Genomic DNA, 27,757 nt, shown 5'->3' with positions numbered 1-27,757 from the left:
GGACAGTGAAAACGATTCTGATAATGAAGAACTGGAAGAAGTCATGATTCACTCTGATGCCACAGTGCAGATAGACTAACCGATGCTTTATTTTGGGTGTTTGACACTTTGTCAGCGGAAACTTGAAACTTGTTCGTATCGTAACAGTGTACCAAAGTTAAAGACCGACTTTTTTATGAAACCGTAAACAACATTTCTATTTTTTATGTTATTTCTTCTCTCTTTAATTAATCTCTGCAAAATCAAATAGTAAATTGTTACTCGTTTACTGTTATATTTGTAACAAATAAATTTCTCATTATCTGTAATTCTCATTATCTGTAATCTACGTAATTTTACTGTATTCCTGGATTATCTGCATTTTTGTTTAACTGGGTCTCCAGTCCCAATTAATCTGGACAAACAAGGTTTTACTGTTTTTAACAATTTTTGATACTTAAGCCCTTTCTCTTTTTTTTTATTCTGCTACTGACAATTGTGAAAAGTGTATTCATTGAGATAGACTGATTTATAGTTCTGTTGTATCTCAGCAGTATATGTATAAGCAGTAGAGTTGATGCAAAGAAAACTCGTTCTCTGGTAGATTCAACCTTTTCTATCTGAAAAATGGCAAGAATCCAGGAGTTTGGGACTGCTCAGTGATTCCAGACTGCTCATGTACATCATATTAATACTGTTATGAGTTTGCTTAAATGAAACACTCTGCAAATATTGAATCCACTAAATATTTATTTGTCTTATAAATAAATCTAAATATAATATTTAAAAACTTAAAACTAGGCTGGCCTTAAATAAAATAATTGTTTATAAAACTGTCACTAATTTACACTGTCACAATACCACTATTAACTATATTGTCTATCTATTTATCTACTCACAAGTCTATTTAAAACTGTCACAGTTAATAATTATTAACAAAATTTCCTTTGTCATGATCAGGAGTATTACCACTAATTCTGTCACTTAACAAGTTCACTTTTTCAGCTCAACTCACTCACTGTGTCGCTACTGCTCTTTATATGGTTATTGGCACTTTGAGAACATTGAATTTAAGAACTTACTTTGATAAATCGTGAAGGGTCACAGTACCCACCCGCCACTCATGTAGGAGGGGCGTAACGGGCCAGATAAGGGAGCTGACCCCTCCCACTGAGCGCTCTCTCTTCAACGACACTATTCATCAATTATCCCTTTTGTTATTGTCAGGGATCTTGATATGAAAACTATTAACATGGAAAATAAGAAAGGCTATCAAGTAAAGTATACTGTAAATCAACCATGACCAAAGACTGTTACTGTCTTTTTCACAAAGATTTTTCACATTGTTATTGAATGTCATCCCAGAGGCCCATTGCAAATTTGTCAACAGAGTAAGATGATATTAGTAATTGAGATTTAAATGTTGGGGTCAATAACTTATATTTTATCTCTTCGGGTGCTTGTTGATTAGCTTTACACCAACATGAGATGAAAGGATTTGTAAAGCAGTGGTTCTGTGCTGTGTGATGTGGAAGTTGTCCCGGTCTCTGGTTTTGTATTGGTGGATGTTGCTTTCCCAAGCTGATAAGCATTTATATCGGCAGTAATAATAATAATTATAATAAATTCGTTTATTTACATGTTACATGCATTGACAAAGTCTAATTCAGCTACAGACTAAATAAGCATTGTCTCTAAATAATATTTAATAAGTATAATACAAAAATAGTATGTATATAATAATTACACTGATTATATCATGAGTTTATCTTGATACAATCATTAAAAGTCTATTTTGTTAATAGAAAAAAACTCATCAATAATATAGAAAGGGTTTTGTAACAGCCATTCATAAAGTTCATTTTTATACATTTTAAGAGGGTATTTTTCAATCAGATTTTTCAATTTTTTATGCATTTTTAAGCCAATTACAACATGACTATTCAAAGCTTTGCTCAGTCAGCAATAGTCAATTAAAATGTTATTTCTGTTTCTTGTGTCGTAATTATGTGTTTGTGTATGGTTTATTAAGTCCTTATTATTTAAAATGTAAACAGATAAGTCAAACAGATATAAATTAACTATTGTAAGAATTCCTTGGTTAATGGAAAGAGGTTTATGATGATCGAGATATTCAGCTTTACCAACAATTCTAACAGCTTTCTTTTGAAGCACCATTATTTCCTGAACTCTAGCACTATTTCCCTGCATTATTAATCCATATCTCAAAATTGACTGAAAGTATCCAAAATATGCAGTCCGAACATAATTTTCACTTATGCAGTAAGATAGACATCTCAATAAAAAATAATTCTAGATAATTTAGTTGACAGAAAATCAATGTGAGGTCCCCATAAAAGATTATTATCAATATGAATTCCTAAAATTTTGATTACACTACATGATTCAAGATTAAAACTATTTTCAGGAATTGATTTATAAGTAAACAAAATGTTTTGCATTTTAGTTTCATTCATTAAAAGTCAGTTTTATTTAAACTATATTGATGCTTTGTTTATTGTGGTGTCAGTTAATTTCTTTAGTTCATTCAGGTTATTACTACTATTGAAAAGAATTGTCATCAGCGTAGAGAAGCGTATTAGCATCAACAGCCAGTGTTATGTCATTGATATATATGATAAAAAATAAGGGTCCAAGTACTGATCCCTGAGGGACACCGTACTCTATTGTGACTTCCTGTGACCAATTTCCTTTGATATATACTTTTTGTGTTCTATTGATGAGGTATGATTTTATAAAATCAAGGGCACATCCATGAATTCCATAATGCTTCAATTTGGCTAAAAGAGTACTGTGTTTTACACAATCAAAGGCCTTACTCAGGCTTTTCAAAAGTTGACAGTATATTTCGTATTAGATTGTCAATGGCATCAATAGTGGATTTACCTCTTCTGAAACCAAATTGTGATGGACTTAAGTCAAAAAAATTACCAAAGTCTTATGAAGTAATATCAGTTTGAAGCCTATGGGGTGTACTTTTACTCTTGCTTTTAATGATTTCCCATGCTGCTTTATTTTTATTGCTGCTTGTTTTAATATAATTGGTGTTGTGATTAAGTTTGGCGTTTTTAATGGATAATTTATACTCTTTTTTGGTGGTTAAAAAGTTGGAGAAGGTCATTCGAAGGCTCCCTAGAACTTCTGATTAAAGAGTAAAAACATAACAACTTTCCTTTCATATTCCTTAATTCACTAGTGTACCATTTATATTTAAAATTGCTTTTAGCTATAAGTGATTTTTTTTTAACAACTGAGTAATAATTTACGTTATTTAAAAGAATTAGAAAAAGGACTGAAAAGATTGTTCAGCGTCAGTGAACTTAATTTCATTAATTAAGTGTTCCCAGCCATAAACATTCAAACTAGATATTAAATTGCATATTTCTTGTTTAGGCAGAACAATTTGTAAGTACATGTCTTTCCCAATAAAACCATTTTTATCATTTGGTGGAATAAGAGCTTGAGTATCTAGCACATTAAGGTCAGCCATTACACCATCGTGATCAGAAAAGGGAAAACGAAAAATGTTACAAGAGTTAACCTTATTCTGCTCACAATTGATAAAAATGTTGTCAAGACAATTTGTACCCCCTGTAGGAGATTGGTTCAGACATTAACAATTGTACTCCCTTTATAAATTTTAAAAATATTTAACGGATGGTTTGTTCTTTGTAATATCAAATTTAATGTTCAAATCGTCTCCAATAACTATCATATAGCTGGTCCATTGAGTTAAATATAATAACAGATTTTCAAGTTTATTGAGAAAAATATTATGGTCACCATCAGTTGAATGGTACAATGAAACAATTATTCATTTGAATTTATCTAGTAATATAGCGGTTACTTCAAAATGAAGTTCTATACAAAATTCTGTAACATCAAGAGGCCTTGCATGAAAATTATTGTGGACAAATATAAATGTTCCTCCTCTAATCCGGTTTGCTCTACAGAAAGCAGATGCACAGTAAAAACTATTTGGAAAAGATGTTACCACTGATTGTTTAAGAAAATGCTCTGATAAGCAATTGACATATAGGTTCAATTCATTTTTTACAAAAGTTTCTAGAACAGTAATTTTGCCATTAAGACCTTGAATGTTTAAAAATAGCAATTTTTTATTTATAATATTATTTTGTAAACGTGACGAACAATTTTCAAAATGACGAAAGTGTAAATTACCTGGTCCTAAGTTAATTGACAGTACAGCATGACATTAAGGATATAGAGTTAGCAGTCCAAGCTCCTGAAGGGTATTGTACATGATTCTTTGGTGTAATTTGGAAATGATTCTGGCAGCTTATTTTTGTGTTCCAAATATTCAATAATTTTTTTTATTTAGAACAGCCGTCTCACAATCTAAACCTTAAGCTAAATTTTCAAGTATTAGGTCAAGTTCGCTGTACATCCAAATAGCAAAATTTTTCTGAATTGCTTAAACGTCTGAGATGACCTTTGAGGACACTCCATTAATGTGATAAGTATTGTAATAACACTAGCCTCATATGACTGGGATAAATTCATGACCCAGCATAAACAATGTGATGCAGTTACATTTTTCAATAATTTCTTTTCAACCATTATAAATGTATTATTTTATTTTAAAAAACTAAAAAAATCAAATGGAAAAAATTATAATATATCAGGAAATGAGTGGTATACCTCAGATTTGTCTGAAATGAAAAGTAATCTTATATACCTTCATAAAGTTGCAAAACATGATACCCAGTTATGGCAAAGTTTTTTAAATCTAAAAAAAAAAATTACAGACAAGCTATTGCCTTAGCAAAGCAACGCCATAATGAAACATTTTATAAATACAAGCAAAAATAAATGCAAGGCAGCCTGGAAAATTATTAATAGCAACAACTGTTTTTTTTCCAATGCCAGTGATGATAAGCCTGGCATTAGTCCCTGACGTTTTCAATCACTATTTCATAGACTCTGTTCTCAATATATTAAAGCCAACTTAGACAATGCAACAATTTCTGCAAGTGATCTGTTAATAAAAAGTAATATCAATAAACCCTCTCAGTCTTTTCAGTGGCTAAAATAACATCAGATCATATTCTAAATTCAGTTCAAAATATGAAAAACTCTGACAGCTGTGACGTTTATTGTATGTCTAATAATATGATTAAAGCAAATAACCCCTCACATTTTATCTCCATTGACACATTGCTTTAAACCTTTGTCTAAAGGATAGTTATTTTCCCCGAGGAGCTGAAAATTTCAAGAGTTTGTCCGGTTTATAAAAAGGGACTCAAAAATAAACCAGAGAGCTACCGCCCGATAATCCATTTATTCCGATTCTTGGCAAACTGTTGGAGGCTCTAGTGCATAAGCAAATTAGCAATTATCTCGAAACTAACAATCTTCTTAGCTCTGTGCAATTTGGGATTTAGGAAAAATTGTTCCACTTTTCAAGCTCTAGATAAATTGTTGCGGGATGTGTCTCTGGCTTTGGAGGATAAGGCCTTTGCTCAAGCCACTATGTGTGACTTGAGCAGGGCTTTTGATTGTGTAAACCATAATGATTCTTATAAGGAAGTTAGCATATTACGGTTTTGGTCAAATGCCGATTTTATTTTTTGAGTCTTACCTTAATAACAGAAAACAAAAAGTTTGCATTGAGGAAAGCTGGTCTCATGAAGTAATCGTGAAGTACGGAGTCCCGCAAGGATCCATACTTGGACCTTTGCTGTTTTTGATTTGTATAAATGATCTGCCTGCTTCAATTACAGCTTCAACCATCCTTTATGCAGACGACACTACATTTTTAAATATTAGCAAAGATTTAAGTGAACTTAGTTTAATTTCAAAAAATTCTATTTCAGATGCTTCAAATTGGTTCACAAGCAATGGTTTCTTATTGAATGAATCAAAAACGCACAATATTATTTTTCAGTACGAGGACAGTTGACAGTCGTAACTTAAACATTAGTCCTCTCAGACAATGTAAAATTCCTAGGAGTATACATTGATAGAAACATGAACTGGGACTCTCATATTACTATATTTCTTCTAAATTGTCAAGAGTAGTTTACCTCCTTAGGCGGACTAACCTTTTCTGTTAGCACCGACTATTGTCAAAACCGCCTACTTTGCATTTTTTCAATCAATACTTAGATATGGGCTGGTTGCATGGGGCAATGGTAGTAGGATCAATGACATACTGATCCTCCAAAAAAAAGGCCATAAGAATTATATCCAAATCATCTAGCTTAGAACACTGTAAACCGCTATTTAGATTACTAAACATTCAAACTGTCATAAAACCTGTATCTATTTGATTTAATTCAATATATTTTCCAAAAATCCAAATTTAATAAAGCCCATTGGTGATACCCATTCGCACAATACAAGATGCAAGAATTTATCAAAAATAAAATTTAATAGATTAAGTAAAACTTTAAAGAGTCATCAGGTACTTTCCCTGAAGGTATATAACCATCTGTCACATTTAATCCCAAAGTTTGACAAAACACTTTTCTTAAAGAAATATTAATTTATGGCTTTTGGAGAACCCATTCTACTCTGTAGAAGAATTTTTCTCCAATAAGTCTGTTTTGTTTTTAATAAGATTGTTATGTTTTCAATGCAGACCCATCGATGTAACTACAGTGGTAACCATTGTTATTTACTGTATAGTTCTTTGCATTGAGCCAAATAATGTAAATTATTATTAAATTACATTAAGTGCATTAATGCTGATATTGTTGATGTAACTGTGTTGAAACTTTTAACTTTTAACTATCTATGTTGGACTTGGCTACCAGAATGTGCTGTATTTATGACTTTGTCAATGATCATGAGATTTATACGACAATAAAGTGATTTTGATTTTTTTGATTTTGATTGTACCATGTCAATCCTTAATCAAGATCTATCTCTTGGTGAATTATTCTTCTAATATAGCTTCATCTGCCAAATTGATCACTGTTTTTGAACAATTCAAATCAATTAATGCATTGGAGTTCTTTAAAAACTTTGATTGCAAGATCTGGTTTGGTTTTTGATCTGATGCAGAGAATCATATCATCAACTTACTAATTCATGTTTCGTCCCATTATGGGTTTATAAATTCAATATTAATGTAGATGAGAAAAATGAATATCGAAAACAGTGTATTGTTTCAGTACAAGTATAGTAGAGCTGAAGAATTTATTCATGCACAACACATACTGACATATAAAAGAATAGTTCTTCAAAAGCTACTCTTAAACCTTTTACTAGAATATCAGAAAACTAAGCAATATGCTCATTCAAGTAAAATTGGTGCCATCAATGAAGGGGTGATGAAATGAGAATTCAATTTTAAGACTCACCTCCCACCCAACAACCTGGCCCTCAGACAACTAAACAGCCTTACTATATATAGCAAAGTGTCGGAAACAAATCTATAACCTGAATCAAGACAAAAATTAAAATTTTAAGTTCAGAATTAAAATCTAATTCATATTTAGGGCTAATCTATAATTACTGCTAAAACTGAAGTCAGGTTCAGATTTGAAAATAGAAATACAAAAATTGTTTGAATGGTACTGAATTTTTGTAGTTTAGCCCATACTGTATGTACGTTGTTCATGTGTGTATGTTTATTTATACCAGTTATCCTTGTACATTGATGTCGATGTCTAAGTTGTATATATCCAAATATAATTTGTTTCATATTAAATTGTTGACACATTTGAATGTAATCATTAGATCGTACTAGAAAATGTACTAGTTTGTCGATCCTGTTAGAGTTAACTTTGTTATAAATACTAGGCCTAGTCCTTACAATAATTTGTTTATCAATATATATATTACATACAAACATGAATACTTGGAACCCTGTAACATACCAGTATTTAGCAGGTTGTGACTGATGTTTTAGATCCGTTTTTGCCTACGCGCAATGTGGCACGCAGCGTAACATGTAACTCGATGTTTTACTACATTCTGGGCTGTCTGTTCACCACTTGCCGCTACTTCAGCATTCCTCAGACCAAGAATGGACCACTGTTTGGTGACATCTACGTGCCAGCCACCAATTATCATCCGGACCATGAGGCTCTGCTGTATGCTCATGATAGTATCAACTCACAATTTATTCAACTTCTCTTGAAGCTTGATCAAAACTTTCATCAGTCTAAAGCCGGTAAGTATTTAATTATATTTTGTTTTTTTATTTCTGATTGGCTGATTTTGGAGAGCTAAGGAATGCTTTTACAAAAATAGTAAAATCCAAGACATTTATATAGATTAAATTTATTTCGATTATTTATTATTTTATATTATAGTTTGCGTAATTTCATTGAAAGTATTTAAAAATTCAAATGTAACATAAAACAATCTCAAAATAATTGATTTATTACTATAAAAAGGTTGATTTTTGTCATTCTAAACAAGATGTTATAAATATGATATCGTTATCAATTAATATATTTTAAAAATAAATTAAAATATATTCAAATTTCTTTATATACAGAATATTGTTATAAAAGAATTAATATAAAAACTTTTTAAATGTGATTTTTTCAGTTGTACATATACACAACTTTGTTTTTGTTTTAATTAATAATGACATGCTAATTTATGAATTACTTTGGGTTTTATTCATACTTTTCTTGTAGTTTTGCCAGCAACACAATTAGTTGATGGAGTAAATTTATTGTTTGCTTCTATTTCTAAGTTCTAAATAATATAAAAATCCAAGTGGTATTAAAAGTATGCGTACTGGGGAAATTTATCACTAGGGAATAGTGCTCTGGGTAAACTTGGTTGAGGTCTACATGGGAATAAATCATAAGGGTTAACATGTTATTACATGCCCCCGCAGTAAAATGCTGCAAAGCCAGATTTAAAAAAATATATTTTCTTCGTGTAGGGAAAGTAGGGGGTTGGAGTACCAATGATATAATCCTCATCCACTACCTGATTTTGGGTAAAACCAGTCTGCAATGGTCCATGGTCTTTACTGATCGGTCATTAAGTTAATCTGTGAACATTTTGCTAGCGAGCGTGTGATGGCGACTGTATTTTGTTATTGATTTGAGCAATTTGTCAACATATGTATATTTACTTGCAGTTATTCTGTGTGTCCTTCAGTATATTTAATTAGTTTATGTGTGATTGTGGCAGAAGAATAAGTCGGCGGCAAATTGCTAACATCGCATGTAGTTTCAGTACAGCAAAATAATGAAATTTGCAATGTTAAAAGAAATATATATCTGTTTGATTCAGAAAATTTATTTCCATGTAAAAACTCATATAGTATATTTAAGGCAATGAAGTACCAGAGAAGCTTACTCATGTTTCGGAACGACTTTTAGTGCCAAATTTGAAGAAAGAGAAGTGTAGATATCTAGTTTAGTTACTTGGCTCCAAAGCTATTTAATGAATTGCTGCAAAGTCATGGTGATGACTTGTACTGGGAGAGGAAGCCTAGATTTAAAATGAAAACACTCCAATTTGTAACTTATGAAAAGATCAACTAGTAGGCCTGCATAATGATTCAAAATGTGTGTGTGTATGTATATGGATGTCTGTGTTGGAGGTTTGTTATGGTTGTCTGCTCAGCGTATCTGTGTCTGGTATGCAATTTTGTTCATTTTTTATTGCTAAGGGCGCATATTGTGCTAGCTTTGCTTCACAGGGACTAGTTGTGTCACCATGTTCTTTCACGGTGCCTGATCAGGCAACATCGGGGGAACCCGAGGGCCATGAGCCGCCTGGTGGTGATGATCGCCTTGTCTAAGTGCGATCTGAAGAGTGCGATTCTGAGATTGTTCCCTCTAAGTATGTGAAAAGTCTTAACAGGTGATACCAGTGCCCATTGGTGAGAGAGGGAGCTTCAGAAGATGCCAGGCTCTCTTTCAAGAATTGTGTGGCTTGCTAGAAAGTTGTCATTGCTCCGTAGGCCTATCCTGAGGATATATCTTTGAGGAGCAATGAAACAGGTTAAGCTGGTAGAGAAAGTGTGTACTGAAGAAGACAGCCAGGACCCACCATATATCCTGAGAACAAAGCAACAAGATTCTGCGTTATGTCGAAGGCATCTGGGCAGAGACTTGAAGGGGATGGAGACTAAAAGGATATTCTTTGGTCTACTAAGGTCCTCCTCAGAACTGACAAGTTCATGGCCAAGAAAGATGCTATCTATATCATGGACCTGGTTGAGAAACTGAACCCTGGAATGTAGACCCTCAGAGTGGCATCTGATCTTCTCTCCTTAGGTAGATTGGTGTCTTCTCAGGTTGTGGGTCTAATATACGGGACATAGTCACCTGAGAAAGCATCTTCCAGAGTATCTAGTGAATGGAAAAACCATGAATACAGGGAATTTTAACAATATGGAGAAAGTCAGGGAATTTCACGATAGACCAGGACAATTGTCCGGTTATTCTTACTGGTATCTAGTGGTCACGGAAGTCCAGGAAAAGTTCTTCTTCTTCTATGGGGTGGCCTATTGCCATGCACTTAAGCCCCATAGGCCATTTGTGCACCTCGGAAGCATGCCATGAGGCCTACCAGTCTATGATTTCAGCAGTTCCACAAACCGCCGAAAACAACCTATCAGGTCCTCCTGGGGAAATTCACCACCTTTGTCCAAACTACCAAAGATGGCATACCGCTCCCTTGCTATTGAAGGACAATCAAAGAGCAGGTGCTCAGCAGTCTCCTCCTGCTCATTACACCCTCTACAGAGCGGATCCTCCTGAAGGATGCGACTCTGTGAAGATGCTTCCTCAGGTGACCATGCCCCGTATATTAGACCCAAAACCTGAGAAGACACCAATCAACCTAAGGAGAGAACTTGTTCACTTGTTAATTTTTACCCCTCTTCAAATGCAGTCTTTCTTGGTAATGGACCCTTGGGAGTTTCCTTGGGAGGTGTTCCTTTGCAGGTTTCGGACACAGTAAAAATCCTTGGCGTTACTCTTGACAAGCAGTTAACCTTCTTGAACCATGTTCAAAATATCAATCGTGGTGTAATGAATAGGTTAAGAGTATTGTTTAGGTTTAAGGGGTTACTCCAGGAGGAAGTGAAACTTAAGATTGTCAAAGCTGTGGTTTTCCCAGTTATTGTTTATGCTCTTCCTGTATTTGGGGGAAGATTGACCCTTGAGGGTACGGTCCTGATTGATAGGTTACAGAACTCTGCTGTAAGATTTGTGTACGGCCTGAGAAAATTTGACCACGTTAGCCAGTATCGCCGTACAGCAAGGATCCTTCCGATAAAGTGCATTTTCAAACTTCAGGTGGCTTGCCTTGTTCACAAGGTGTTGCTGACAGGAAAGCCCTCTTACCTCAGGGGGATGCTACAGACCCGGGCTGAGATTAGGGACTGTCACACTCGGCAGGACGCCATGCTGGAGGTGCCCAGGGTCAGGCTGGAGATGGGGAGGAATGGATTTAGATACTTTGGCCCCCAGATATACAACAGCGTCCCTCACAGTCTAAAGGCTTATGGATATTCCTCGTTTAAAAACAATCTCAGACTGGCTTTGGAGGAGGAGTGTTTCACTCCCTAAATAGCTGTTTAATGTACATGTATTATCGGTTTGATTAGTTTAATTTTGTATTTCTCGGATGATGATAGATAGATTTGTATGTGCCTTGATTGAAAATGTATGACTTGAGTTATTTTGAAAAACAACAATGTAATGTTGAAAATCGCTTCAAATAAAGACATTATTATTATTTGACAGTTAAAATCGGCCGACGGATCGTTTCGAACTTTGGCACTAAATGTGGTACGCTTTAAGCGGCAGAACAGTAGTAACCGCGATACAAACAGGTTTTTTCTACTTAAGTATTATTCATTTGTCGAAGAGGGGTCTCCAGACATAGTTGTCCAACTCTTATTCTTGAGTGAAAAAATGTTTTGAAAAGACGTGTGTTAGATAGATAGCACAGGCCTAAAATGTACAGTGTTATAAACAGGCTTAAGAATTCAGTTTGTTAAATAATATAATGTTAAACGGTTTGATAAGAGGTGCAGCCCGATTTTTTGAGTACACCAGAATTTCAGTTGGATTTGCACAAAGCTTGATAAGATACCTTTTGGAGAAGAAAGTAGTGGGTTAAGTTACAACAAGTAATGTCAAGAAGTGGGTGTTTGCATCCTGTTGGACAGCAAAGACAGAATGAGCTGAGGGGTGAGTGGCAGGAGAAACATTTAATGTCTAGAATTGGCGGCTGATAAGCGCCTGCTGCAACCAGTGTCGGTCAGTTGGTTACAAGAACTGGATAACAGTGTTGGCTATTAAAATTTCAATTATAAACATTGCCGAGACATCACTGCCGTGTGTGAACAGACTTCGTCTTGACTCCCGGAACAACCAGCGATACAACTGTAGCAAGTACTTGCGACAGTTCTCGTGAGTAAAATTGCTTATTTTGTTCACATTATGCTACAGGGTTGTGCAAATTCTCTCGCAACTTTACTTGTCAGTGTAAACGCAACTTAATGTTGTTGCCAGTCTACAAACAGCAGACGGCCGATCGAATCAACCACGCTCATCAGTTTTTGTCGTCAAAGTGGCATCGGTTGAACGACGGCTGGAAATCCCGTCAGATCTCCGGTCAGCTTTTTACGGAAACGACTTCTACACACAAGTGACGATCGTTCAGACGATTTGAACAGTTCCAAACAAATAGTCCAACGTGCATGAGGATCTTTATGTCATGTTGTTTCATAGTCCTTGACTGTAATCTAACAATACTAATGCATTCTTCATGTATTGGTCGTTACTAGTGGGATATATTCAGAGCCATGATACTTTCGCGGGACTCTAACCAGAGCTACCACCAACAATGAGCATCTGGAAAAGCGTGCATTATGAATGAATTTTGGGCTGCGGGTTTGTTTTGATCTCAGGAACAATCTCATGTATTTCAGTTACACCCTGTATATATATATATTTACATTCATTATTTCCCAGTTTAATAAGTGAAATATGCACTAAAATATTGCTTTGTTTAGATGTTGCTTTTGTACATTACTTTTGTAATGGTTGTCAAATCAGGTCACTGATTTTTTGTCTCAAAGGTCAATGAAATTCACCAAGTCATTCCTCAGGAGTAGACATTCTCTAGTGTAATCGTCAAAATTTTATATTTCTTTGAGTATTCAGAAGATGCAAGACAGGTTTTGTAGATTCCAAACACCCCAATATATTGCACATACGGCCTATCATTATTTTTATTTTTCCCGTGTAAATTCTAGCTTTTTACTAACTTTTAAACCAGTAGCAATAGCAAGGGAGCAGTACACCATCTTTGGTAGCCTGGACAAGGGTGGTGAATTTCTACAGGAGGACCTGATCTCTCTCAGAACAGAGAACTCTCTCTATCAGTATTTGTGACCATATTTTGGTACTCAAATTATCTATAAATAAAACTAACTTTTAAAGCACTGTTTATTTGATCAGTTAGGATATGGAAAATTATTGTTTTGTCTGGAAAAATCAGGGAATTTCTTCAAGTCACTTTGCTACACACTGTGATCTTCTCAGAGTCTGCATTTTACAAAAGGATCCACTCCGTAGATTTTATGTCAGGCAACTGATCTTAGATTGTCTTGCAATAGCAAGGGAGCAGTACACCATCTTTGGTAGCCTGGACAAGGGTGGTGAATTTATACAGGAGGACCTGATCTCTCTCAGAGCAGAGAACTCTCTCTCCATATTTTGTGTTGGTGCAGGCGTCAGTCTCCAAGAATATTCATAGAGTTCCACTCGAGGAATCTGTCTTTTGTATGAAAGATGTAATTCTTGTGAGACTGGTGTAGGATAATGTAGGGTGCAGAGAGCCATTGGAGTTTAGGCGAAGGGATAACCTTGTTGGGATTACAATCATAAGTTTATCATTGTAATCATAAAATTGTACACACTCAGATGTATATGGAAGATAACATGAACACAAAGCACAAAAATAAATAGTGTTGATGTTGAAAGTAAAATTAAAAGAAAATTTACTGTCTACTTTAAAACGCACATCCAACATGTTTTTTGTTAAGTCCAATAATGTTGAGTTGATGTTGTAGGTATATTGGAGAGGAATTTGAATGAGTTTCTCCAGCTGATACAAGCAAATGAATTCCACAATATAGACAATATGCCACTGAGGTCTCTGGAGTGGGGTACCTGCGCTCCTCAACTCTACCGGATGATGCGTGTATCACCACGTGACGCTAAACTCATTGTCTCATCCGTTAACCCGAAATGTCTAGAATACAACTTCAACATTCCCAACTGCACTGGTGGAGAGGTAAAACAACTATTTAAATATTAAACCAACAGGTTTGAGGATTAAACATTAGTCAGTACGGAGTGTATTAGTAGAGACTCCCAAAATAATGTAATCTGGTTCTGCTGAAAATTGAAGGTCCTCATATCTTGGCTGCTTAGAGTACCACATTACAACCAGAGTACAGCCAAATAAACTTTTCAGGTTGAATTAAGATTACTGTAAGTTGCACATGCTGCATTGAAACAAATATTTTTTATATCTACCCACCTCAGTAGTAACCCAACACCCTGTTACATAGTTTTGCATCACTTTCCTTATTCATATGCAGGAAATGTAAAAACTTTTTGTCATAACATATACAAAACACAGCAGCATTAAGTAAATAATAAATATTTATTTGTTATGCAACTTATAAAAGTATTGACATTGTTATCTATTAATTCTATTACAGCAAGTCATATAGATATATTTTTATAAAATTAAATAAATAAATATATGTATTTCACAATACATTTAAAACATATGTTTACATATTGTACAATTATATTGGTACCCTCTTGATGCTAGTCAAAACAGATCATGACAATAAAATGCTTTCTAGTCCAAAGAACTCATCAAGGGATAAAACAAGATTGCCTACCAACCAGATATAAAACTTATGAAAGAACACACTTACAGTATATAAACAAGTGGTTAGCAGGCTGTAAACAAACAGAAGACTGGACTATCAATTATAAACAATAAAACTATTGAGCCATTCAACTTATGAATGTCTTTTTAAAACATGCCAATGTTATCCGACAAAGCAAACAAACATGCTCTTAATATCTGTATTAAACAGCATTAAGAGAGGCCAGGTAGGATGTAGGATGAGCTCAGATTGCTAGACTATCTCAAAGGGCATCTGTAAATCAACAATTTGTTTGGCCAGCTTAGGCCTTTGATAAACCAGTGTTGAAGTTAGCCACACTCATAGATAGTTGCTCACTCATATAGTGTGCAAAATCTGCCAAAATTCACCAAGTTGAAGCTTGTGAAAGCCAAGTTCTTGTGCATGGTGAGGAATTGAGTGCCTAGAGTTCTCTTGGACATTTTGACAAACCGAAGTGATTTTCTCGGCTGATCTATTGTTCCTTTGATTTACAGGTGTTGCCTGAGTATTTACTAGACCATTCATCTCAAAACTGGCCATCAAACATTAAAGAGTTAACTTAGAAAGACTAATTTTTGATAATAAAGTGTTATTATTTGCACATGCCACTGAATTACGTAACTTGTCATGGTGATTTGGCATCTGTATCAGAATAAAATACAATAGATGAGAAAAATGTAACCAAAAATATATACCTGCAACAAGCTACCAAAATCAACTCGCCCTTGTTGAAAACCCTTTGCTTTGTAGTTTGGTTGTCTTTTTGATGTGTGTAATTTCTACATTTTGTCATTTGTTAAACAAGTAAGATTGAAAACAATCTAGATCTTTGCCTGTCACTCCGATCTATTGTTTTTAATCTCTATTAGCTTATTATGACTAACAATGCCTTTGACTAGTCCATGAAGGTACTGAAAACTGTTTCCTTTTTAATAAATTGAATTATTTGGTCTCAATAAACGTTACCGCTGATGTAATAGTATATTTAAAAGCAGATACACATTTTATCTCTGTCTCTCATAAGTTTTGGAATGAATCAAACGTTTATTTTTAATTGTTGTTTTCTTATATTTTTTTAGAAAGCACCCAGAATCTGTAGTGTATGCAGACGAGAGGGCCATTTGAAGGACAATTGCCCTGAAGAGAGGTTACCACCGCTGGAACCTCTGCCAGAACGTACCCCAGAGGCTATGAGTGTACTTGACCACCTGTGCCAACACATCTTTGGTTTGTTGTGCTACCTTTTTCTCGTATTTTATATTTTGTAGTCATTAAGTAAACGCAAGTCCATTATACAGATTTATGTATTAATGATAAGTAATAGGAGTGCCTCAGTCCCGTAAGAATAAAAAAGGAATGATATTAATACTTTTCCCAAGTAAGGTGAGGGGGTCGGTTTAGAAAATTACTATTCTTGTACAATCTTTTGTTTTTAGTCTTAGAAATATATTCCGATAACAGTTTGAAATTGTAAATTATATTTAATAGGATAACAGGGTATATTTATTGTACCATTCAACGAGTAGTTTGATTTTTAGTACTGTTTCTCAGTTCAATGACTTAACAAAATAATCAGAATCAAAAATAGATTGACCCTGTAGTCCTTACCAGTCACAACAACTTCTGATTCTTCATCATCAGAATAATTTTCACTGGTCTCTGTTACTATAAGAGCTAGCTGCTGAAGCAATTTATACGTTGGTCATTCCTCTGATGCTATTTTGGTTTGAAACCAATCATTGATATCTTCCAAGTTTACAGTTATCTACCTCTCATACATAGGCCTACTACAACATTGTGAAAAGTCTAACAATGCGTTGTGAACCACCTCCATGACCTCCATATTTAGTTTTACCTACTGGTGACGAGGTTGTTACAATAGTAACCCTGCTCAGTATAAAAAGGGCCACAAGTTCGGACATTTGGTTCATGCATTCGGTCAAACAGCCAGTGGTATGAAACTACCATCCGTGGAATTACGCCTGAACGCCTCTAAGGCCTATCTAGTGGGTGCCAAAATCTTTGATAGAGTGGGGATGAGTTGTGCTGTGTAGATGCATGTGTTATCGGCTCTGTGTTTAAATCTAATATTATAAAGGTTTATTTAGACATTCTTTGTTCAAATTTATACTAATCTACTCCTGGGTATGCGTGTGATGTTATGCATTATTGTGAACGCTTAACGTGTTCACGGAAAAAATTACACTGGAAATGAATAATAATGATTTATTATTCAAACAATTTGGCTCCTCCCACTCTGTAAAACCAATCCGAATAACCTTATACCCAAAGCTCGAGTATAAAATTGTATTCGTAGATCTTATTACTTGCTAATAAATTAAAACATAACTTCGGTTGATTTGAAAATAAAGGACTTTATTGAGTAAAATCAAATTTTAAATTTTAAGACTTCTCAATAAGAAATTTAATGAAATAAATAAATAGAAATTAACAGTTACTTGTAATAAATTTATTCAAAACAAATAATTACAATAAAAATACCTTTCACACAGTTTTTATTGTTAAGCTTCTACTTAAACTTCTGCTCGCCTTACTTACTCATGGTTCTCTACTTCAATATATCTGTTGCAATAATATATTGATGAATTGGCACTTTACTGAGTGAGTGTACATATTCATATAATATATATCTCAAAAAAGTTCCTTGAGAGCACCTATGGACAAAAACAACAAATTACAAAAGGCTTTGTCAATCTTACGCAATTTAGAGCAGATTTTAAAGTGGGCAAACTATAACTTTGGTTTAGTTAATTCACATTAAATAATTCGGTCACCTAAAATAATCAAAAGGTGAGAATCAATACACAAATTAGCAATCATAATCAGTAGTTCACTTACTCGGCACTATCCACTCGCGGTCAAGGTAGCCTCAGCTCAGTTGCAGCGCTCGTATGTCCTATCACTCGGTACGTTCAAGTCAGACTGGCTCTAGAAGCGTAGTATTGTTGAGCAAGTTCCAACTCGTGTTACAGATAAGTAAGGCCGCGGTCTCGCGGCCACCGAAAGCCCTGATGTGAACGAGAACAAATCACACAATTTGCACATTGTCTCTGAGAGCCTATTTTCCAAGGCAAATAAATGAGGTTGTACTGTACTTACTTTGTTAAAGTAAAACTCCACTATTTAACCCATTGCGGATCACTGACGAGCTGGGCTCGTTACGCAGCGGCCGGACCTAACGGCACGGTGACGAGCTCAGGTCGCAAAAGCGGTCTGCTTTTAAATTTCCCTCTAAATAGTTCTGTTAATGTCTGATAGATCGTCTTCACTTGTCTACTAAGAGTGTTTAACAACGGTCTACGTATAGAGTTTTCAAAAGTTTTATAAATATCCTACAGATCGCAGTTGTATGTCGAAGTTGAAAAATCATTCATATGAGTTTACTCTCTGCTTTTTAGCGCTTCTGATTGGGTGTTTTCCTCAGTTGTTATTATAATACTTTTGAGGTTAGTGACACAACTAAACGACGCAGACGTAAATGTTGGTGGGTTTAGTCTAGACAATGGCCCGGATGTTGCAATCGATTCGCCCGAGCCGCTTTATTTAGACTATGATTCAGACATCATCCCTGCCACGCCGTAACCTTGCTCGCGTGTTATAGTTCCTACATCACGGATACCCCAGCAGGCCCATGTTCCATCTGAACGAATACCTTCGCAGCTGAATTTTCTAGTATACAATAGCGAGCGATACGATGTGGCGCACCATTGCTGTTCGTGCGGCCGCTGCCCGTGAATTAATTCGCGCCCGCTGGTGCCCGCGCGCCAAAACAATACGATCCGCAATGGGTTAACATACATACAACACGGAGGTGGTTTATTGAAACTTGGTTTTACCGTGTTGTAATAGCCTTATCGTTGTTGTAGTCATCTTTATTACACAATACATCCATATTTGAATAGGTGCATTGTCAAAACTTAAAACTATACTAATACAAAAGAAATTTAAATTTTGTTTTCTAAAGTTAAAAACTTACAAACATGACCTTAACCCAAAATATTTTTTGACTAGAGCAATAGAACATTCTGCAGGCTGGCCCAAACCCCATGAATACAGAGAATTTATAGTATTGATCCTAAAGAAAATTTTAGATAGCACAACACGCCATAGAAACAGTGATTGAAAAGAAAGCTATTGTCTCCTTCTTGACTGTTCAGGATGTGTGACTTCTTATATTGTTTTGGAAAAGGTTGTAAATATTAATACAAGTATAAAATGAAGATTTTTCAAAGAACATAGTTTTGTGTAGTGGATATTCAAGTACAAAAGTTTCTGGTATAATAACAATACTTGTAGTTTCTACTGTAAAATTTATCCATAATTGCATTTTAAAAAAAAAGCACACACTGTAATATAAACATTGATGGAAGCAGTAAAATAGTGATTGAAAAATTTGTTTGTAAGGCTCACTAAGCCAGCACCAGACATTATTTTTACACTCTTTTTCTGCTTCACAAAGAATCGCAGGAATTGTCCCAGAACATCAAATACATTAGAAATTAGGGAATTAAAATATGCAAAGTACACTTGTTTTTAAGAACATGATGATCAATTATACTTCGTGTGTAGTGTGTATTTTCTATATTTACGTATACGTATCACCATGAATCTGCTAAGTCACTTCTATATACGGACAACAGCTGAACAGCAGTATTCTATTTATTGATCTCTAAAGCTTTTTTCTGTATTTTTTCCTGTATAAAAAAGCGTAGATAGATAATCAAATTAACCCTAGTCTTGGCAATCGACGACTATTCATCGGTGACAGTCCCGCGGAGGTTGGCAATTGACGATTAGGCGTTGATAGTCATGGCGTCACTATATCACTTATTATAGTACGTAAACTCGTATTAACGTGATTCGGGCACCATTGCAAACATCAGAATCTGTCCTTTCTACAGATTGTTTTTTTCAATAGTCGTAGCGAGTGGACAGATGACACAATCAGCTGTTTATAAATTGGAATTTATTTTCAACTCTGTTGCTACGGCCCGGCACAGTTGTTGACAGACTGTATTGGTTATTTTGTTCATTTATTACGTTCGTTAACTGAAAATATTGATTGATTATAGCATAAAACGTGTTTATTATGATCCTGTAATGTTTTTATGTGAGTAATTTTATTAAATAATACTAACAGTGGTATATTTGTTTACTAAATTTAGATGCATATCATGGTTTTGTTTTAGCCCAAGTCAGAAATAAAACCATTACAAACAATAAACAAATTAATTATTTATTTATTTTAATATTGTAAATATAATTTTGTTTTATTTTTGTTTATTTTTCCTTCCTGACGGAAAAGGACAGTCCGTCCCCGCGCTTAGTCCTAAAAGGACCTTTGCGCCTCCCTTACTTTAATTTTGTGTCCTCAAAGTCCGAGGTTTTGCAAAAACCGATCAGATTTGAGGGCTCCTGTTCTCTGATGTCCTTGGGGCTGAGGAGATATGCTCCCAGGTATCTTTTCTGAGTTTCTAAGATGGCAGGTCAATCTAACCAAATATGCTCTGCTGATTCCTCCTCTTCTCCACAGAGTCTACATTCGTCAGTCTGGCTAAGGCCCACCCTCATAAGATGTTTCCTTAGGGGGCCATGTCCTGTCAACATTCCTAATATCAGTCTTATATCCTCCTTAGTCTGATCTAAGAGAGCTAATAGATATAATTTTGTTGCTTTATTCTTTCTTTTCAAAAAGTTTCTTTTTACTATGGCTCAAAACAATTACGTTTTTGGTACTAGATTTCAAATTGATAGTTGCTGTTTTATTCAGTTGGGTTTTAGGCATGTTTTCAAATTTTCACACACATTTTTAGTTTCTTTGTATATATTCCTAAAAACCTATATATTCCTAAAAACCTATATACTTTCAAAAACTACATAATATTTGAGAACTTTTGGCTAACTTGAAGTTTTAAAAGTTTCAGGAATAAAAATATTTTCAAACCATGGTCTCACGCAATTAATGTGAAAAACTTTTAAAATTTTGGGAAAATTATATATATATAAAACAAAAATACACCTATTATAAATTCAAGTTATCTGAACAAAATGTTATTCTCCACTGTTTTTTGAAAAAAAATCAATGTATAATACTCCATAATTGCTGTTATATATGTATTTTTTTAAATAAAAAGAAAAATACCTTACGCAACACAAAAAAACGGCCTGTCATTTACAAGTGAAATGACTGCCACTACAAGGGTTACGAAATAATCATAGTTTTTTGAAAATGGTATATTGCTTGCAGTTCATATTTACTATATGTTCATACATTCTGTTGATGTGCGAATGTCAGCTGCTCAAAACTAACCAGACAATTTAAATGTATTTACCTTACAATTTGTGTAGAATTGATATTTCTGGTTTTAAGACATGGGTATGTTTATATCTTATACAAGTGGAAATAGGACTCTTGGTTGCCGACTGCAGCAATACTTTTGTGCAGTAGTTTCATGCTGACTCTATGCTTCCACCATTGCAACCCTTGTGCCCATTCTGACCAACTACAATAGCTGAAGACAGGTATTTTCTAGAAGAAAAAAATACACTTTAAATGGGAAACATTAAATGTAAAATGTTTTGCACTATACTGACCCACTTTTCAGTGAAATCTAATATAATTTTTACAAGCGGGAAAACGTTATGTTTACGACTGACTCGTGAAACCACATGTAATAAATAATAAAAAGCATAATTTTTAATAGAAAAGTCGTACATATTGTGCGATTTACCTAAGTTCAGTTAGTTAAAAGCTTCTTTTGCTAAGAATTGCTGTTTACTCATACCTCATTTGTGATATAATATAAATTACTACAAACATATTACTCAAAATTATAATACTGTGTATGGACACCATTTGTGAATTTATTTTTGTGGTTGGCAGACAAATGGAGGCAGAGTGACGAAGATATCATGATGAGAGAGAAAATCTGTAGAGAGCTGCAGGAGTTCATCACTGCAGTCCATCCCTTTGCCACGCTCGAATTGTTCGGCTCAACCAAGAATGGTTTTGGTCTTAAAGGATCAGACATGGATATCTGTCTCACGTTTTCAAATAACAAGACTGGAGAAGTAAGTTGTGCTTTTTTTTCCCTCTTAGGACAAGAAGCTTATAAATTGCACTTAGTACTGTAAGAACCTTTGCGCTGCTTCCGGAGTGACAGGATATTCAGGATGGGTAAGAAGAGGGGGTAGGGGCCCCCTCCCATCGAGATCCATGAGGAAGAATTAGGGCACTACATCTCAAAGTCATCCCGGAAGAAGGGGAGGCCAGCTCTGAACCAGCCTCTCGAGTCAAAGTAGGCAGGGGGTGGCACACCCTTGTTGAGGTTAACAAGAACCTCTGAGGTAAGGGAACAAACCCCGCCAACTCCAACAGTCATCCTCCACAGTAGACTAGACCTATCGAATTGCCCATGAACCCCAGAATCTCAACATTTGCGGTTAGTGATGTGCCGGTACTGGCCATCCATAAGGTTGCCCAGATTGAAGTGGCACATTGGTTTTTCCTGTGCCCAGTGGTGGGTTCAACTGGTAGGTATAAACCAGCCAGAAGTGATCCCTGCTGGGTAACCTTATCACTTTAATTTTCATATAAATGTCAAATTATTTAAGCTTGTTGACAACACGTCATTCGTTAAAATTTAAATCGTAACTAATCTTATCTAAATATCCTGAGCCATCATATTCTTATCTGACTGAGCACAGGCAGTTTGGAAGTTTGATCAAAATAGATTTTAAAGTCTTTGGAGTTTTATTTATGGTTTGTGGCACTTAAGTGTCATTTGTTGTTTTAGCTCCTTCACAATCTATGGTTATAAAAAGAATTATTTACTCACCATTCAGATACTGTACAAGGTTATTCGGTCTCATGATGTTGTCAAAAGTGATTATAGTTCAAGGAAATTACAGACAACAAAACACTTAGTAGGCTTACTTAAAACGATAACAAGTGTGTTTATGTGTGTTGCAACCAGTACTTACTGGCTGTCATACCTCTTGCATTTGGTGGGTGGTTGGCATTGAAAGAGCTGAGGACAGATTGGTGGTAAACTGTTTTCACTTTGTCAATCAGCTCATAAGGCTCATTCCATTATTTACATATATGTGGTTTCATTAAACTGATCATGCAGCCTGATAAAAACAATCTGCAATATTTCCTATATGATTACAGGGGCTGGATGCTAGAGCTTTCATAGACGTTCTATACAGACTCCTAAAAACATTTAAAGGTGTACAAGATCTCTTGCCTATTGCAACTGCCAAGGTTCCTATAGTGAAGTTCACTCACAGAGCTACGAAGTTGGATGGAGATATCAGTCTATATAATGTTCTTGCAATGGAAAATAGCAAACTGCTTTGTACTTACGCCAAGATTGATGAAAGAGCCCGGGTAAGTTATCAGGAGAGGTATGGATACACTGATAATTCAAATAAATACATCTTAATATTGGTTTGTATTGGCAATGATCAAGTAAATACTGTAAAATTGATTTGACTTAAGAGTTTTTTGTTTTTAATATTGTGTATATAGAGTTTTAGAATAATTTATTAATCATACTAATCATTAGCAGTAATATAACTCCTTACTGTATGACACAGCAAAAAGTGAATTGATTTCCAATATGCGCTTCAGAGGAATTACAAAGATCTTCAGTTTGTGTGTTTATGTATGTTATATTCAATTCAAATCTCTTTCATGAAAAATGTAGAAGAACTATTACAACTATCTGATGTGCAAGATAATAAATTACACTAATGACTTTAATAAAAAATTTGAAGCACTTTATAATCAACTAAGATATTATTTTGACAAATCATTTCCTAAAATGCTGGCTGAAATAAAAACAGAATCCAGAATAAAATCAGTTTAGACAAAGATGTTTTAGAACTTAATCCTCTTAAGTGCTGACTATATTCATCTCTTTTACAGAATTTGCCAGCATATATTGAAAGTAAATAATCAGTACATAAACATTAACAAATTATAAAATGATGATTACATACTTACCTTTGCACGTTGAAAAGTTCTTTACACTGTTTTTTAGAGACGACTCTTTTTACTTTTACACATTTAGCACAGCATAGCATTTCACCAAACTCACTGAAGTAGTAATTCAAAATATACAAAATAACAAACTTATTACTAATAAGAAATATGTACAACTTGCACATTTACTTTTTATAAGAAAGCACAGGAACAGAAATGTGTTGTTTGTTTCCGCTGAAAAATACCTGAGAATCAGGCAAAGTCAAACAATTACTTCAAAAGATGAGTTTTATAGCACCCAAAAAGAGTCATTGTAGATATTTTACATATTTTTTATCTGTTTTATTTAAATATCTAAAAATATCATTTTAAGTTTGAAATAAAAATCAACATAGAGGAATTACAAAAGATGTGACTCAAGAGTCTGCTTCTGCTTGAGTTTCTCATTTCTTTCTTCCCCCCCTTGAGGGCCTCCAAAAGTGTTCATAGCTGCTTTAATACGCAGGCTGGACTCTAAAATTGCATAGAGGGCACCAATAGTGACTCTTAAACATTTTCTTAAGTATTGTGCATACTACATAATTTTTCAAAACGAACACCTGGGAACTGTACCAAACTGTGCACTGTGTCACACTTGGACCTGGATTGATTTTGAGTGGAACTTGGATAGTAATTTCTTGTCCAGCATTCTCAGTTTCCTCTCATCTGCACTGTCACTTATAAGAGAATCTACAATTTGGTCCTAACGATCCAGTGGTTATAAAGCCATTGAGAAGGGCCATGACTGCATACTTACTTATAGCCTTTTGTATCCACAACTTGCTTATATGGTTTTCATGTGAGGAGCAGAGAACTGGTGGATGTTTTTGTTGTTTACATTACAACAAATGCAATTCAGGTAAGAAAAGATAAATTTTGCAAGGACATATTGCATTCTTTTAAAATTCTAACATTTCCTCGCATCTACAATCTAGAAACTCTCATCTTTATGAAACAAATTTTAAGCATGTTTTCTGTCCTTTCAACCCACTTTTAGTGTAAAAAATAAAACCTACATAAATATTCCTGTGCATTCTAGAACTTTTTAAATAATCATCCGTTTTATAATGGTATAATCCTTTTTTTTGGAGTCAAACCACAAAACATAAAAAAAAAGAAAATGATAAAAAAGCTCCTCGTTGGTAAGTGTTTATACAGCTTCCGTGATTTTTTTGGCTGGTGGTCCCTGACATTAGATATATTGTATATATACCATACCAATTACTTGTGTAAAGGTCTTTTTATATTTTTTACAGCCATTACTATTGAGTTAGCTAATGCAATATTCTTTGTCAATGTGGCTGAATAAATTACTTACACTAATACAAATTACAGATTTATATTTTTTGATTTGCTACAGTTGTTATTGTATTTTAATGTGACAATTTTAAAAATGCAGTGTTGTAATAAAGAGATTATTATTACTACTTAGTAATATATTTATTATTATGAAAGACTTATCTAGACAGAGAATATGATTTCTGGTTGTGCAATTATTAGTAAGATTGGTTATGTTACATTACAGATTCTTGGGTACATGATGAAGAGATTTTCAAAAGTTTGTCGAATCGGAGATGCTTCTAAGGGGAGTCTTTCATCCTACGCTTACACACTACTAGTTATCTACTTTCTGCAGCAGTGTCAACCGCCTGTGCTGCCAGTGCTTCAAGAGGTTTGTCTTAACATGATTTTGCATCGTGCTATCCGAAAAATGTGCTGAAATGGAATGTTTTACAGCAAATGCTCTAAAGCACATAACAATTGTGCTTTCCAACATGTCATACTTTTTTTTTTTTTGGAAATTAAATCTCCTTGTGGTTAATAAAGTAATTTTGTAAAGGTTTCTTGATCTTTTCAATCGCGGATTCAGAGTTAAAGTTCATGGGAGGCACCTCATGGTATTCAGGTTATATGAAATAACCTTCAATAAATACACAGGGTCCTCTGGTGGAAAATTTGATAAAATATGGGTAATAAAACTAGTTTTTGGGAAAAGATTTTGTTTATTGAAATGTTTCACTTTTTATTATAGATAGATTAGTATAAAAAGACTGACACCGATACCAAACTTATAGTGTTGATTCTCAATCCTAAATTTGATACAGATTTCTGTATTATTTGTAATAAACAATATAATACAGCTAAATATACTGTCTAGGCAAATCTTTGTTACTGTTAAAGCAAATCTCGCCAGTAGAAGGGGCCATCAAAAATGTTCAAACCCTCTTAGCCATAATAAAACCTTGAAATCTTTAAAGATATAAACATAAATATATTCTGACAGAAGTCATGTTTATCCAACCACACAAATTAAGAGATAACAAAAATTAGCGGTATATTTATTTAGTGTTTAACAGATCTCTTCTTTATACTCTATCTTCATTTATAATTTTGTATTTATAATATTGTTTTAACAATTATACCCAATAAACTCTCTACAGAATAGTTTTAGTCATAAGTTTATGCATACAAATCTTTTAATTTCATATTGCTTTTAAATTGAACTATTCGTAAACAAATTACGGAAATTAATATATTTTATAGTTTTGAATTTCCTTGTCTTATTTCACCATTGTTAGGACTAAACAGGGGAGTAACTATTAAACATATGAAAGCGGTATTCTTGGTTTGAATCAGGACTAAACAGGGAAGTAACTATTAAACATATGAAAGCGGTATTCTTGGTTTGAATCAGGACTAAACAGGGAAGTAACTATTAAACATATGAAAGCGGTGTTCTTGGTTTTGAATCGTTCCTACTGTCTGTACTATTAATGTAAACTACCGACCTTTCTTAATTCAATATGCAATTCTCCTTTTACAAATATTTTGTATTACTTTTTGTACTTGAGTTTAATGTTTTAATTGATTATCAACCTTATACATATTTTGATCAAATTCAGTTTATTATCCAACCAGAATATATTATAATTTACACGTAATAAAGATATAGCAACAAACTTTGTACAGTACCTTGTCCTTAATTATAGTTCAAATCATCCTCAAGATTGGATCTTCCACATCCATGTTAAAATTGGATTAGTACAATATTTGTTCAAGAAGATTGATAACTTAATGACAAATGGCAAAGATAACATTTTAAAAGAAAGATACTACTGAATTTTTGATTAAAAAAATAACTATAAAATCTAAATTAGTGGAACATGCTCTAAAGGAGATCATAATATAAATTTTGAGTCATCAAGTTTAGTTTTTAAATACTCTTTCTTGACCAAAAGAAACAATATATAAAGTGTATGTATGACTGTTTTAAAAGATGAATGTTCTCAACCTTCCATAAATTTCATTGTTATTTTCCTACCTTTGGTAAAAGAAGAAATCCAGCCAAAATTTTTAAATTGTAAACCATATTTTTTCACACAATACTTTTATAATTTATTAGTTTTTGGTCTTTACCATTAGTTACAAATTTTATTTTAACTGCTTTTTATATTTTATACACGTGTCCTGTTTATATTTCATAACTGATGATGCCCTAACCGGCAAAAGCACTTTTGAAATAAAATTTTGTGGAAGTAATAAAAAATTCAGTACTAAAACTAATACAACTTCCATCAAGTATGCAATGCAGAAAAAGAATTTATTTGCATGTTGGCAGCAAAGTAGTAATGACACGCAATCTACAAAACATTATTAGAACTGTTAACCCTTTTAGTGCCAGGGATCTCACTATAAGACGATGTACAAAACCCGCTTGAGTCCCGAGAGTATCACTCCGAGACAATATGTACCTACACAAAAAGTACCTGAGTCTTGGAACGAGACAATTTCTATTTAATTTGTATTACCTCTAT

The 27,757-nt window shown here is 34.1% G+C and overlaps 1 protein-coding gene across 1 annotated transcript in view; it reads left to right on the top strand.

The window, feature by feature from the left end:
* LOC124368760 (terminal uridylyltransferase 4-like) overlaps positions 1-27,757 on the top strand; it is a 65,229-nt gene that overhangs the window by 26,008 nt on the left and 11,464 nt on the right. Inside the window, exons 10-15 of the mRNA XM_046826109.1 lie at positions 7,880-8,143; positions 14,036-14,259; positions 15,973-16,120; positions 21,798-21,985; positions 23,088-23,306; positions 25,468-25,614. Of these exons, the coding sequence (XP_046682065.1) occupies positions 7,880-8,143; positions 14,036-14,259; positions 15,973-16,120; positions 21,798-21,985; positions 23,088-23,306; positions 25,468-25,614 (1,190 nt within the window). The remainder of the gene's footprint in view (positions 1-7,879; positions 8,144-14,035; positions 14,260-15,972; positions 16,121-21,797; positions 21,986-23,087; positions 23,307-25,467; positions 25,615-27,757) is intronic.

Source organism: Homalodisca vitripennis, chromosome X (assembly GCF_021130785.1).
Source record: "Homalodisca vitripennis isolate AUS2020 chromosome X, UT_GWSS_2.1, whole genome shotgun sequence".
Taxonomy (NCBI): Eukaryota; Metazoa; Arthropoda; class Insecta; order Hemiptera; family Cicadellidae; genus Homalodisca; species Homalodisca vitripennis.
This window is presented reverse-complemented; position numbering and strand designations above follow the sequence as displayed.